General features: G+C 37.0%; 1 protein-coding gene across 3 annotated transcripts in view; it reads right to left on the reverse strand.

Annotated features, from left to right (window-relative positions):
- Positions 1-14974, reverse strand: part of micall1a (MICAL-like 1a) — a 49941-nt gene that overhangs the window by 12534 nt on the left and 22433 nt on the right. For all 3 annotated transcript variants that reach the window (XM_042485048.2, XM_042485047.2, XM_088073886.1), the window contains 2 exons: positions 14102-14175; positions 13395-13509 (listed from right to left, as the gene is read on the reverse strand). In XM_042485048.2, coding sequence (XP_042340982.2) covers positions 13395-13509; positions 14102-14175 — 189 coding nt within the window. The remainder of the gene's footprint in view (positions 1-13394; positions 13510-14101; positions 14176-14974) is intronic.

A 14974-nucleotide genomic window follows, 5' to 3' on the forward strand; every position in this document is an offset into this window, starting at 1 on the left:
AGCGCGTTTAGGCACGCTATTTAATGTGGTTTAAAACTATTTTCAACTGTTTTTGAGACATAGCTTTTTTGACATTTTTGCCATACTATAGCCTTGCTTTTTGGGTCATTTTTTTTGACATGCCAAATTATGGTGTTTTTGGCTGTTTTTGCAATTTTCTATGCTATGGGGCGTTTCAGCACGCTATTTAACACAGTTTTAATCAGTTATTAGATGTTTTTGGAACATGTCATTTTTTGACATTTTTGCCATACTATAGCCTTGCTTTTTGGGTCATTTTTTTTGACATGCCAAATTATGGTGTTTTTGGCTGTTTTTGCAACTTTCTATGCTATGGGGCGTTTCAGCACGCTATTTAACACAGTTTTAATCAGTTATTAGATGTTTTTGGAACATGTCATTTTTTGACATTTTTGCCATACTATAGCCTTGCTTTTTGGGTCATTTTTTTCGACATGCCAAATTATGGTGTTTTTAACTGTTTTTGCAACTTTCTATGCTACGGCGCGTTTTGGCACGCTATTTAACAGAGTTTTAATCAGTTTTTAGATGTTTTTGGGACATGTCATTTTTGACATTTTTGCCATACTATAGCCTTGCTTTTTTGGTCATTTTTTCGACATGCATTATTATGGTGTTTTTGGTCGTTTTTGCAACTTTCTATGCAACAGCGCGTTTAGGCACGCTATTTAATGTGGTTTAAAACTATTTTCAACTGTTTTTGAGACATAGCTTTTTTGACATTTTTGCCATACTATAGCCTTGCTTTTTGGGTCATTTTTTTTGACATGCCAAATTATGGTGTTTTTGGCTGTTTTTGCAATTTTCTATGCTATGGGGCGTTTCAGCACGCTATTTAACACAGTTTTAATCAGTTTTTAGATGTTTTTGGGACATGTCATTTTTTGACATTTTTGCCATACTATAGCCTTGCTTTTTGGGTCATTTTTTTTGACATGCCAAATTATGGTGTTTTTGGCTGTTTTTGCAATTTTCTATGCTATGGGGCGTTTCAGCACGCTATTTAACACAGTTTTAATCAGTTATTAGATGTTTTTGGAACATGTCATTTTTTGACATTTTTGCCATACTATAGCCTTGCTTTTTTGGTCATTTTTTCGACATGCATTATTATGGTGTTTTTGGCCGTTTTTGCAATTTTCTATGCTACGCCGCGTTTTGGCACGCTATTTAACAGAGTTTTAATCAGTTTTTAGATGTTTTTGGGACATGTCATTTTTGACATTTTTGCCATACTATAGCCTTGCTTTTTGGGTCATTTTTTCGACATGCATTATTATGGTGTTTTTTGGTCGTTTTTGCAACTTTCTATGCTATGGCGCGTTTTGGCACACGATTTAATGTGGTTTAAAACTATTTTCAACTGTTTTTGGGACATGTCATTTTTGACATTTTTGCCATACTATAGCCTTGCTTTTTGGGTCATTTTTTTTGACATGCCAAATTATGGTGTTTTTGGCTGTTTTTGCAACTTTCTATGCTATGGGGCGTTTCAGCACGCTATTTAACACAGTTTTAATCAGTTTTTAGATGCTTTTGGGACATGTCATTTTTTGACATTTTTGCCATACTATAGCCTTGCTTTTTTGGTCATTTTTTCGACATGCATTATTATGGTGTTTTTGGTCGTTTTTGCAACTTTCTATGCAACAGCGCGTTTAGGCACGCTATTTAACGTGGTTTAAAACTATTTTCAACTGTTTTTGGGACATAGCTTTTTTGACATTTTTGCCATACTATAGCCTTGCTTTTTGGGTCATTTTTTTTGACATACCAAATTATGGTGTTTTTGGCTGTTTTTGCAACTTTCTATGCTATGGGGCGTTTCAGCACGCTATTTAACACAGTTTTAATCAGTTATTAGATGTTTTTGGAACATGTCATTTTTGACATTTTTGCCATACTATAGCCTTGCTTTTTGGGTCATTTTTTTTGACATGCCAAATTATGGTGTTTTTGGCTGTTTTTGCAACTTTCTATGCTATGGGGCGTTTCAGCACGCTATTTAACACAGTTTTAATCAGTTATTAGATGTTTTTGGAACATGTCATTTTTTGACATTTTTGCCATACTATAGCCTTGCTTTTTAGGTAATTTTTTCGACATGCATTATTATGGTGTTTTTGGCCGTTTTTGCAATTTTCTATGCTACGGCGCGTTTTGGCACGCTATTTAACAGAGTTTTAATCCCTTTTTAGATGTTTTTGGGACATGTCATTTTTGACATTTTTGCCATACTATAGCCTTGCTTTTTGGGTCATTTTTTCGACATGCATTATTATGGTGTTTTTGGCCGTTTTTGCAATTTTATATGCTAAGGTGCGTTTAGGCACGCGATTTAATGTGGTTTAAAACTATTTTCAACTGTTTTTGGGACATGTCTTTTTTGACATTTTTGCCATACTATAGCCTTGCTTTTTGGGTCATTTTTTTCGACATGCCAAATTATGGTGTTTTTAACCGTTTTTGCAACTTTCTATGCTATGGGGCGTTTCAGCACGCTATTTAACACAGTTTTAATCAGTTTTTAGATGTTTTTGGGACATGTCATTTTTTGACATTTTTGCCATACTATAGCCTTGCTTTTTTGGTCATTTTTTCGACATGCATTATTATTGTGTTTTTGGTCGTTTTTGCAACTTTCTATGTTATGGCACGTTTTGGCACGCGATTTAATGTGGTTTAAAACTATTTTCAACTGTTTTTGGGACATGTCATTTTTTGACATTTTTGCCATACTATAGCCTTGCTTTTTGGGTCATTTTTTCGACATGCCAAATTATGGTGTTTTTGGCCGTTTTTGCAACTTTCTATGCTACGGCGTGTTTCGGCACTCAATTTAATGTGGTTTAAAACTATTTTCAACTGTTTTTGGGACGTCATTTTTTGACATTTTTGCCATACTATAGCCTTGCTTTTTGGGTCATTTTTTCGACATGCATTATTATGGTGTTTTTGGCCGTTTTTGCAATTTTATATGCTAAGGTGCGTTTAGGCACGCGATTTAATGTGGTTTAAAACTATTTTCAACTGTTTTTGGGACATGTCTTTTTTGACATTTTTGCCATACTATAGCCTTGCTTTTTGGGTCATTTTTTTCGACATGCCAAATTATGGTGTTTTTAACCGTTTTTGCAACTTTCTATGCTATGGGGCGTTTCAGCACGCTATTTAACACAGTTTTAATCAGTTTTTAGATGTTTTTGGGACATGTCATTTTTTGACATTTTTGCCATACTATAGCCTTGCTTTTTTGGTCATTTTTTCGACATGCATTATTATTGTGTTTTTGGTCGTTTTTGCAACTTTCTATGTTATGGCACGTTTTGGCACGCGATTTAATGTGGTTTAAAACTATTTTCAACTGTTTTTGGGACATGTCATTTTTTGACATTTTTGCCATACTATAGCCTTGCTTTTTGGGTCATTTTTTCGACATGCCAAATTATGGTGTTTTTGGCCGTTTTTGCAACTTTCTATGCTACGGCGTGTTTCGGCACTCAATTTAATGTGGTTTAAAACTATTTTCAACTGTTTTTGGGACGTCATTTTTTGACATTTTTGCCATACTATAGCCTTGCTTTTTGGGTCATTTTTTTTGACATACCAAATTATGGTGTTTTTGGCTGTTTTTGCAACTTTCTATGCTATGGGGCGTTCCAGCACGCTATTTAACACAGTTTTAATCAGTTATTAGATGTTTTTGGAACATGTCATTTTTTGACATTTTTGCCATACTATAGCCTTGCTTTTTGGGTCATTTTTTTTGACATGCCAAATTATGGTGTTTTTGGCTGTTTTTGCAACTTTCTATGCTATGGGGCGTTTCAGCACGCTATTTGACACAGTTTTAATCAGTTATTAGATGTTTTTGGAACATGTCATTTTTTGACATTTTTGCCATACTATAGCCTTGCTTTTTGGGTCATTTTTTTTGACATGCCAAATTATGGTGTTTTTGGCTGTTTTTGCAACTTTCTATGCTATGGGGCGTTTCAGCACGCTATTTAACACAGTTTTAATCAGTTTTTAGATGTTTTTGGGACATGTCATTTTTTGACATTTTTGCCATACTATAGCCTTGCTTTTTTGGTCATTTTTTCGACATGCATTATTATTGTGTTTTTGGTCGTTTTTGCAACTTTCTATGTTATGGCACGTTTTGGCACGCTATTTAATGTGGTTTAAAACTATTTTCAACTGTTTTTGGGACATGTCATTTTTTGACATTTTTGCCATACTATAGCCTTGCTTTTTGGGTCATTTTTTCGACATGCCAAATTATGGTGTTTTTGGCCGTTTTTGCAACTTTCTATGCTACGGCGTGTTTCGGCACTCAATTTAATGTGGTTGAAAACTATTTTCAACTGTTTTTGGGACGTCATTTTTTGACATTTTTGCCATACTATAGCCTTGCTTTATTTGTCATTTTTTTTGACATGCCAAATTATGGTGTTTTTGGCTGTTTTTGCAACTTTCTATGCTATGGCGCGTTCCGGCACGCTATTTAACACAGTTTTAATCAGTTTTTAGATGTTTTTGGAACATGTCATTTTTTGACATTTTTGCCATACTATAGCCTTGCTTTTTTGTTCATTTTTTCGACATGCATTATTATGGTGTTTTTGGCCGTTTTTGCAATTTTCTATGCTACGGCGCGTTTTGGCACGCGATTTAATGTGGTTTAAAACTATTTTCAACTGTTTTTGGGACATGTCTTTTTTGACATTTTTGCCATACTATAGCCTTGCTTTTTGGGTCATTTTTTTCGACATGCCAAATTATGGTGTTTTTAACCGTTTTTGCAACTTTCTATGCTATGGGGCGTTTCAGCACGCTATTTAACACAGTTTTAATCAGTTATTAGATGTTTTTGGAACATGTCATTTTTTGACATTTTTGCCATACTATAGCCTTGCTTTTTTGGTCATTTTTTCGACATGCATTATTATTGTGTTTTTGGTCGTTTTTGCAACTTTCTATGCTACGGCGTGTTTCGGCACTCAATTTAATGTGGTTTAAAACTATTTTCAACTGTTTTTGGGATGTCATTTTTTGACATTTTTGCCATACTATAGCCTTGCTTTATTTGTCATTTTTTTCGACATGCCAAATTATGGTGTTTTTGGCTGTTTTTGCAACTTTCTATGCTATGGCGCGTTCCGGCACGCTATTTAACACAGTTTTAATCAGTTTTTAGATGTTTTTGGGACATGTCATTTTTGACATTTTTGCCATACTATAGCCTTGCTTTTTAGGCCATTTTTTCGACATGCATTATTATGGTGTTTTTTGGTCGTTTTTGCAACTTTCTATGCTACGGCGCGTTTTGGCACGCTATTTAACAGAGTTTTAATCCCTTTTTAGATGTTTTTGGGACATGTCATTTTTGACATTTTTGCCATACTACAGCCTTGCTTTTTTGGTCATTTTTTCGACATGCATTATTATGGTGTTTTTGGCCGTTTTTGCAATTTTCTATGCTAAGGCGCGTTTAGGCACGCAATTTAATGTGGTTTAAAACTATTTTCAACTGTTTTTGGGACATGTCTTTTTTGACATTTTTGCCATACTATAGCCTTGCTTTTTGGGTCATTTTTTTCGACATGCCAAATTATGGTGTTTTTAACCGTTTTTGCAACTTTCTATGCTATGGGGCGTTTCAGCACGCTATTTAACACAGTTTTAATCAGTTATTAGATGTTTTTGGAACATGTCATTTTTTGACATTTTTGCCATACTATAGCCTTGCTTTTTTGGTCATTTTTTCGACATGCATTATTATTGTGTTTTTGGTCGTTTTTGCAACTTTCTATGCTACGGCGTGTTTCGGCACTCAATTTAATGTGGTTTAAAACTATTTTCAACTGTTTTTGGGATGTCATTTTTTGACATTTTTGCCATACTATAGCCTTGCTTTATTTGTCATTTTTTTCGACATGCCAAATTATGGTGTTTTTGGCTGTTTTTGCAACTTTCTATGCTATGGCGCGTTCCGGCACGCTATTTAACACAGTTTTAATCAGTTTTTAGATGTTTTTGGGACATGTCATTTTTGACATTTTTGCCATACTATAGCCTTGCTTTTTAGGCCATTTTTTCGACATGCATTATTATGGTGTTTTTTGGTCGTTTTTGCAACTTTCTATGCTACGGCGCGTTTTGGCACGCTATTTAACAGAGTTTTAATCCCTTTTTAGATGTTTTTGGGACATGTCATTTTTGACATTTTTGCCATACTACAGCCTTGCTTTTTTGGTCATTTTTTCGACATGCATTATTATGGTGTTTTTGGCCGTTTTTGCAATTTTCTATGCTATATGCGTTTAGGCACGCAATTTAATGTGGTTTAAAACTATTTTCAACTGTTTTTGGGACATGTCTTTTTTGACATTTTTGCCATACTATAGCCTTGCTTTTTGGGTCATTTTTTTCGACATGCCAAATTATGGTGTTTTTAACCGTTTTTGCAACTTTCTATGCTATGGGGCGTTTCAGCACGCTATTTAACACAGTTTTAATCAGTTTTTAGATGTTTTTGGGACATGTCATTTTTTGACATTTTTGCCAAACTATAGCCTTGCTTTTTTGGTCATTTTTTCGACATGCATTATTATTGTGTTTTTGGTCGTTTTTGCAACTTTCTATGCTACGGCGTGTTTCGGCACTCAATTTAATGTGGTTTAAAACTATTTTCAACTGTTTTTGGGATGTCATTTTTTGACATTTTTGCCATACTATAGCCTTGCTTTATTTGTCATTTTTTTCGACATGCCAAATTATGGTGTTTTTGGCTGTTTTTGCAACTTTCTATGCTATGGCGCGTTCCGGCACGCTATTTAACACAGTTTTAATCAGTTTTTAGATGTTTTTGGGACATGTCATTTTTGACATTTTTGCCATACTATAGCCTTGCTTTTTAGGCCATTTTTTCGACATGCATTATTATGGTGTTTTTTGGTCGTTTTTGCAACTTTCTATGCTAAGGCGCGTTTAGGCACGCAATTTAATGTGGTTTAAAACTATTTTCAACTGTTTTTGGGACATGTCTTTTTTGACATTTTTGCCATACTATAGCCTTGCTTTTTGGGTAATTTTTTTCGACATGCCAAATTATGGTGTTTTTAACCGTTTTTGCAACTTTCTATGCTATGGGGCGTTTCAGCACGCTATTTAACACAGTTTTAATCAGTTTTTAGATGTTTTTGGGACATGTCATTTTTTGACATTTTTGCCATACTATAGCCTTGCTTTTTTGGTCATTTTTTCGACATGCATTATTATTGTGTTTTTGGTCGTTTTTGCAACTTTCTATGTTATGGCACGTTTTGGCACGCGATTTAATGTGGTTTAAAACTATTTTCAACTGTTTTTGGGACATGTCTTTTTTGACATTTTTGCCATACTATAGCCTTGCTTTTTGGGTCATTTTTTTTGACATGCCAAATTATGGTGTTTTTGGCTGTTTTTGCAACTTTCTATGCTATGGGGCGTTTCAGCACGCTATTTAACACAGTTTTAATCAGTTATTAGATGTTTTTGGAACATGTCATTTTTTGACATTTTTGCCATACTATAGCCTTGCTTTTTGGGTCTTTTTTTTTGACATGCCAAATCATGGTGTTTTTAACCGTTTTTGCTACTTTCTATGCTATGGGGCGTTTCAGCACGCTATTTAACACAGTTTTAATCAGTTTTTAGATGTTTTTGGAACATGTCATTTTTTGACATTTTTGCCATACTATAGCCTTGCTTTTTTGTTCATTTTTTCGACAGGCCAAATTATGGTGTTTTTGCCCATTTTTGCAACTTTCTATGCTATGGCGTGTCTCGGCATGCTATTTAATGAGATTTAAAGCTATTTTCAGCTGTTTTTGGGACATGTCATTTTTTGACATTTTTGCCATACTATAGCCCTGCTTTTTGGGTCATTTTTTCGACATGCCAAATTATGGTGTTTTTAACTGTTTTTGCAATTTTCTATGCTATGGCATGTTTCGGCACACCATTTAACACAGTTTTAAAGAGTTTTTAGATGTTTTTGGGAGATGTCATTTTTTTCACATTTTTGCCATACTATAGCCTTGCTTTTTTGGTCATTTTTTCGACATGCCAAATCATGGTGTTTTTAACCGTTTTTGCAATTTTCTATGCTACGGTAGCTTTTGTACCTTGATTTAATGTGGTTTAAAACTATTTTCAACTGTTTTTGGGACATGTCTTTTTTGACATTTTTGCCATACTATAGCCTTGCCTTTTGGGTCATTTTTTCGACATGCCAAATTATGGTGTTTTTAACCGTTTTTGCAACTTTCTATGATATGGCACGTTTCGTCATGCCATTTAACACAGTTTTAATCAGTTTTTAGATGTTTTTGGGACATGTCATTTTTTGACATTTTTTCCATACTATAGCCTTGCTTTTTTGTTCATTTTTTTTCAACAGGCCAAATTATAGTGTTTTTGGACGTTTTTGCAACTTTCTATGCTATGGCGTGTCTCGGCGCGCTATTTAATGAGATTTAAAGCTATTTTCAGCTGTTTTTGGGACATGTCATTTTTTGACATTTTTGCCATACTATAGCCTTGCTTTTTTGGTCATTTTTTCGACATACCAAATTATGGTGTTTTTAACTATTTTTGCAACTTTCTATGATATGGCACGTTTCGGCACGCCATTTAACACAGTTTTAATCAGTTTTTAGATGTTTTTGGGACATGTCATTTTTTCACATTTTTGCCATACTATAGCCTTGCCTTTTGGGTCATTTTTTCGACATGCAAAATTATGGTGTTTTTGGCCGTTTTTGCAACTGTATTTGCTATGGCACATTTCGGTAAGCTATTTAATGAGAGGGTAGCCTCCCTCCGCCTTCGGGTTGGGGGACGGATCCTGACTGTTGTTTGTGCCTATGGTCCAAACAGCAGTTCAGAGTATCCACCCTTTTTGGAGTCCTTAGAGGGGGTGCTGGAGAGTGCTCCTTCTGGGGACTCCCTCGTTCTGCTGGGGGACTTCAACGCTCACGTTGGCAACGACAGTGAGACCTGGAGGGGCGTGATCGGGAGGAATGGCCCCCCCGATCTGAACCTGAGTGGTGTTTTGTTATTGGACTTCTGTGCTCGCCACAGATTGTCCATAACGAACACCATGTTCAAGCATAAGGGTGTCCATATGCGCACTTGGCATCAGGACACCCTAGGCCGCAGTTCAATGATCGACTTGCGGCCGTATGTCTTGGACACTCAGGTGAAGAGAGGGGCGGAGCTGTCAACCGATCACCACCTAGTGGTGAGTTGGCTCCGATGGTGGGGGAGGACGCCGGTCAGACCTGGCAGACCCAAACGCATAGTGAGGGTCTGCTGGGAACGTCTGGCAGAGTCTCCCGTCAGAAGGAGCTTCAACTCCCACCTCCAGAAGAGCTTCGACCATGTCCCGGGGGAGGCTGGGGACATTGAGTCTGAGTGGGCCGTGTTCCGTGCCTCCATTGCTGAGGCGGCCGACCGGTGCTGTGGCCGTAAGGTGGTTGGTGCCTGTCGGGGCGGCAACACCCGAACCCGCTGGTGGACACCGGCGGTAAGGGGTGCCGTCAAGCTGAAGAAGGAGTCCTATCGGGCCTTCTTGGCCTGTGGGACTCCGGAGGCAGCAGACAGGTACCGACAGGCCAAGTGGAGTGCGGCTGCGGCGGTCGCCGAGGCGAAAACCCAGGCATGGGAGGAGTTCGGCGAGGCCATGGAAAACGACTTCTGGACGGCTTCGAAGAGGTTCTGGACCACCATCCGGCGTCTCAGGAGGGGGAAACAGTACTCCGTCAACACTGTGTATGGTGGCGACGGGGCGCTGCTGCCCTCGACTCGGGACGTTGTGGATCGGTGGAAGGAATACTTCGAAGACCTCCTCAATCCCACCGACACGCCTTCCGTTGGGGAAGCAGGGCCTGGGGACCCGGGGGTGGGCTCCTCTATCTCTGGGGCTGAGGTTACCGAGGTGGTCAAAAAGCTCCTCGGTGGCAGGGCCCCGGGGGTGGACGAGGCTGTCGTGGCTGACACGACTCTGCAACATTGCGTGGACATCGGGGGCAGTGCCCTTGGACTGGCAGACTGGGGTGGTGGTCCCTCTTTTCAAGAAGGGGGACCGGAGGGTGTGTTCCAACTACAGGGGGATCACACTCCTCAGCCTCCCCGGTAAGGTCTATTCGGGGGTACTAGAGAGGAGGGTCCGCCGGATAGTCGAACCCCGGATTCAGGAGGAGCAATGCGGTTTTCGCCCCGGTCGTGGAACTGTGGACCAGCTCTGGACCCTTGGCAGGATCCTTGAGGGTGCTTGGGAGTTTGCCCAACCAGTCCACATGTGCTTTGTGGACTTGGAGAAGGCATTCCACCGTGTCCCTCGGGGAGTCCTGTGGGGGGTTCTCCGGGAATATGGGGTTTCGGACTCCCTGATACGGGCTGTCCGTTCCCTGTATGACCGGTGCAAGAGCTTGGTCCACATTGCCGGCAGTAAGTCGAACTCGTGCCTTTTGGGTCATTTTTCGACATGCCAAATTATGGTGTTTTTAACCGTTTTTGCAACTTTCTATGATATGGCACATTTTGGCAGTTTTTAGATGTTTTTGGGACATGTCATTTCTTTGACATTTTTGCCATACTATAGCCTTGCTTTTTGGGTCATTTTTTCGACATGCAAAATTATGGTGTTTTTGGCTGTTTTTGCAACTGTATTTGCTATGGCGCATTTCGGTACGCTATTTAATGAGATTTAAAGCTATTTTCAGCTGTTTTTGCGACATGTCATTTTTTGACATTTTTGCCATACTATAGCCTTGCTTTTTTGTTCATTTTTTCGACGTGCAAGATTATGGTGTTTTTGGCCGTTGTTGCACCTTTTTTATGCTACGGCGTGTTTCGACACTCAATTTAATGTGGTTTAAAACTATTTTCAGCTGTTTTTGGGACATGTCATTTTTTACATTTTTGCAATACTATAGCCTTGCTTTTTCGGTCATTTTTTCGACATGCCAAATTATGGTGGTTTTAACCGTTTTTGCAACTTTCTATATTACGGCGTGTTTCGGCACTCAATTTAACACAGTTTTAATCAGTTCTTAGATGTTTTTGGGACATGTCATTTTTTGACATTATTGCCATACTATAGCCTTGCTTTTATGGTCATTTTTTCGACATTCCAAATGATGGTGTTTTTAACTATTTTTGCAACTTTGTATGATATGGCACGTTTCGTCACGTTATATAACGCAGTTTTAATCAGTTTTTAGATGTTTTTGGGACATGTCATTTTTTGACATTTTTGCCATACTATAGCCTTGCTTTTTGGGTCATTTTTTCAACATGCTATTTAATGGTGGTTTTGGCCATTTTTTAAACATTCTATGTAATAAAGTTTCTTTGCGGTATTTAATGCTGTTTTGTGGTCCTATGGCATGTTTGGCCATTTTTTTGACATCCTAAACTACGACATTTTTGGCATTTCTTGGCTTGTATTTCCACTTTCCACACTAAAATGCATTTCTACAAGTTATAATATGTCATTTCAAGCCGTTTTTAAGACATGTCAAAATTTGACTTCTTTTTATACTATGATGCGCCTCTGCAAGTTATAATATTTTGTCTTCAGGTATTCTTTGAATACATCAAAATTCAACATTTTTCGACATACTTTCGTATTGTGTTTTTGGCAATTTTTGGACATGCTTAATTACTACATTTTTTGCCTTTTTTTTACCACTTTGTGTACTATGACATGTCTCAAAAAGTTACAATATGTCACTATTATCTGTCTTTTTAGCATGTCAAAACTTGACGTTTTTCACCATTTTGTCGGCATGTTATTTGTTAATGTTTTTGGTCTTTTTTTCCACTTCAAATCCAATGATAGGTTGTTTTCAAGCATTTTTTGGATATGTCAAAATTTGCCATTTTTCGACATAAGTAATTTTTGCGATTTTTTCAACATGCTAAATTATACAGTTTTTGGCCTTTTTTTTCCCCACTCTGTATACTATGACGCGTCTCTACAAGTTATCATATGTTGTTATCAGGCTTTTTTGGTCTAAATTAGACATTTTTTGAAATATTATACTATGGCATTTTTTGCGATTTTTTCGACATGCTAAATTATGACGTTTTTGGTCTTTTTTTCCACTTTCGCTATGATTTTATGGATGGCATACTTTACAATCACTTTTTATGACACACTAAACTGACTTTTCATGACAAAATATACTTTGACTTTTTTATGACTTACTATGACGTTTTATCAAGTTTTTATGACACTTAAGTCTTACTTTTTTCACCACATTTTTATGACACATTATGATTTGACTTTTTTGATTAACAATTTCATGATATGTTATTTTGTAAGTTTTTCATGACATACACTATGACTTTTAATGACATACTAGGTCTACATGTGCAAGAGGCATTTCCGCATGAGCATGCAGAAGAGTCGCAGTTGAAAGGAAACAACGTGATCTATGCAGCAGAAGTTGGAGTGGAGACAGTAGCGGGAGATAGAGTGTTATAAGTGAGTAAATTTTAAGAGTATTCCGAGCAAGTTTTTTTGAGTTTTGTTAATTTTTTTTCTTTATTATTGTTGTTGTTGGAATTGTTGTTCAACGAAAACAAGGTGCTGCCGTTGGCAAGTAAGCGTCATATACAAAGAAGAATACAAAGATGTTAGCATCATGGGTGTATAAACCTGAATCCTATTGTCATTTGAATAAACCGTTTTGTTTGTTTAAAGTGTTTTTTTTTTCTTTCTGTCTTTTAATATATACAGTCAGGGTTTTCCAGTTAGGCATAGCCTATTCACATTGTATATAAGAAAAATATTTATAATTTTATTTGATCAAAGTATTGTAAACAATGTAACTGGTGAAGATTTAAGTAACTTTATATTGACTTTATTTTAAAATCCAAGATAATTACACATTTTTAAGATCCAAAGTAACTAACTTCTCCATTTAAGATATATCTATCTATTATTTGCAAAGTTTGAAAATTAGAGTATTATATAGAGCCTCTATTGACTTTTAAAACTTTACACACTTTATACCGTTGTCCTGGAATCCATTTGTTACTTCATGGGAAATAAAACATGAAGAAGACCAATTTTCGCTGGTGAGATGACATGATTTCTAGTTATGTGCCGCAATCTCTTGCGTGGATGTGCTAATGGGGATCTTATGGCGGATGTGCTTATGGAGGTCTGTGTGTTTGCCGTCTGTTTCACCACTTAATACTGAACCAATAACAAAAAAAAATGTTATTCCCATTAGTCACTTATACACAAAACATGGGAAAACATGGCCCAGGTTGAGAAATACCAAAAGCTTTAACTGCCAGTCATTGATTACCTCTGCCTGTCCTGATCCATGTTGTTGACAATTTGGTTGCGCTGTTCGATGATGGTAACCAGCTCAGCCATTAGCTCCTGCTCCCGACTCTTGTCCTCCTCTGTCCAGTCTTTCTCTGAGGGAGGACGTCAATGAATTCTTTAATTTAGGTTGTTTCAATTATATCAGTATGCAATGCAAATTCACATAGGGCACTTCCACTTTGCAGGTGTTCGAACTTTTTTTTTTTTTAAAAAAAATAACACTTGTGCAACTTTAGAGCATCACTATGTATAAACACATATGCACATATTATTTCATCAAACATCCTGTCTCGGAAGATGATCAGCAGAAAGGCAGACTGTGTGCCCAAACAGTGTATGACAGTTAAACCGAAAGAATTAATTTCATGTCAATAAAAAACAGAATTTACTGCTTCACAATTGTATGCGTCCACCAACCAGTATTACGGTTTTGAGTGTATTTTTGGGGGGCAAAATGGAAGTCATCATTATATTGACATGTCGATTCCAGTGAATAATTTCAAGTAAGCAGTCTTTGCTTAGATACATTTTTTACAGAGGAATGACTGAGAGCTTAATCCCTGTGCATTTATACACGTAAAGTCAGGGCGGCAGTAAAAATGACGGCATGAGCATTAAACACAAACATGCAGGAAAACATGCATTCTTACAGAAGTTCTCCAAACATGGAAAAGCCAAACACACCTGGTTTGTTGAGAAGACACCTCAGCTCGTACTCCACATCTGCTTGCCTCTCCTCCAGGTTCTGCTGCTTTGCTCTGCAGGAGGCAACATTTAGACAGTTCGTTACATACAGGTTATCTATTTACTGCTATACTTCTTTCTGTGAAGTCTTTATATGAAAATATAATGAACATGAATAAAACCAAATTTACAACCTCTATTGACATTATAGCTTTGCACACCTATTTATGTTTTTATATCTTTGAACTTACATACTAATACATAGCATTGTAGCATAAGGCACCCTTTTATAGTTTTTATATTTTACACACTTTACACACTCAGCACATTATCCTATTATAAGTAAAATTTTCACAGATTAGTGCTGATTGTCTATTTCTGCATTTTACATTAATGCTTTCACACTTACATACTGAGCATATTTACATATCCATCCATCCATCCATCCATTTTCTTCCGCTTATCCGGGGTCGGGTCATATTTACATACTTTATTTTAAATATCGAAATATTTATAAACTATGCCAATTGTTTACTCTTACTGTATTTCTGTTTTTTATTTAATATTTTTACACACTGGTGTTGGTACTTATTTCTGCTTGCTATAATTCTCTATGCTGGCATCAGAGCAAATGTTACGAACCATAATTATCCCCTGGGGGTCAAAAAAGTATTTCTGACTCTGATTTATGAAATGAAGACTGAAGTTAAGGCATTAAGCTTTTTTTTTAGGCAAAACATGAAACCTTCACACACATTTTCAAACAAGCAGCACAGAGGATCTATACAATCACCACAGCTTTAGGGTGGACACCCAAGATCAGTGTCTGATTCAGTGTCCTGTCAAAAATGAATAGCATTTAAAAGTCCTAGT

The sequence above is a fragment of the Plectropomus leopardus genome, chromosome 3 (assembly GCF_026936395.1).
Source record: "Plectropomus leopardus strain MGB_pleo_1.0 chromosome 3, ASM2693639v1, whole genome shotgun sequence".
Classification (NCBI taxonomy): domain Eukaryota; kingdom Metazoa; phylum Chordata; class Actinopteri; order Perciformes; family Serranidae; genus Plectropomus; species Plectropomus leopardus.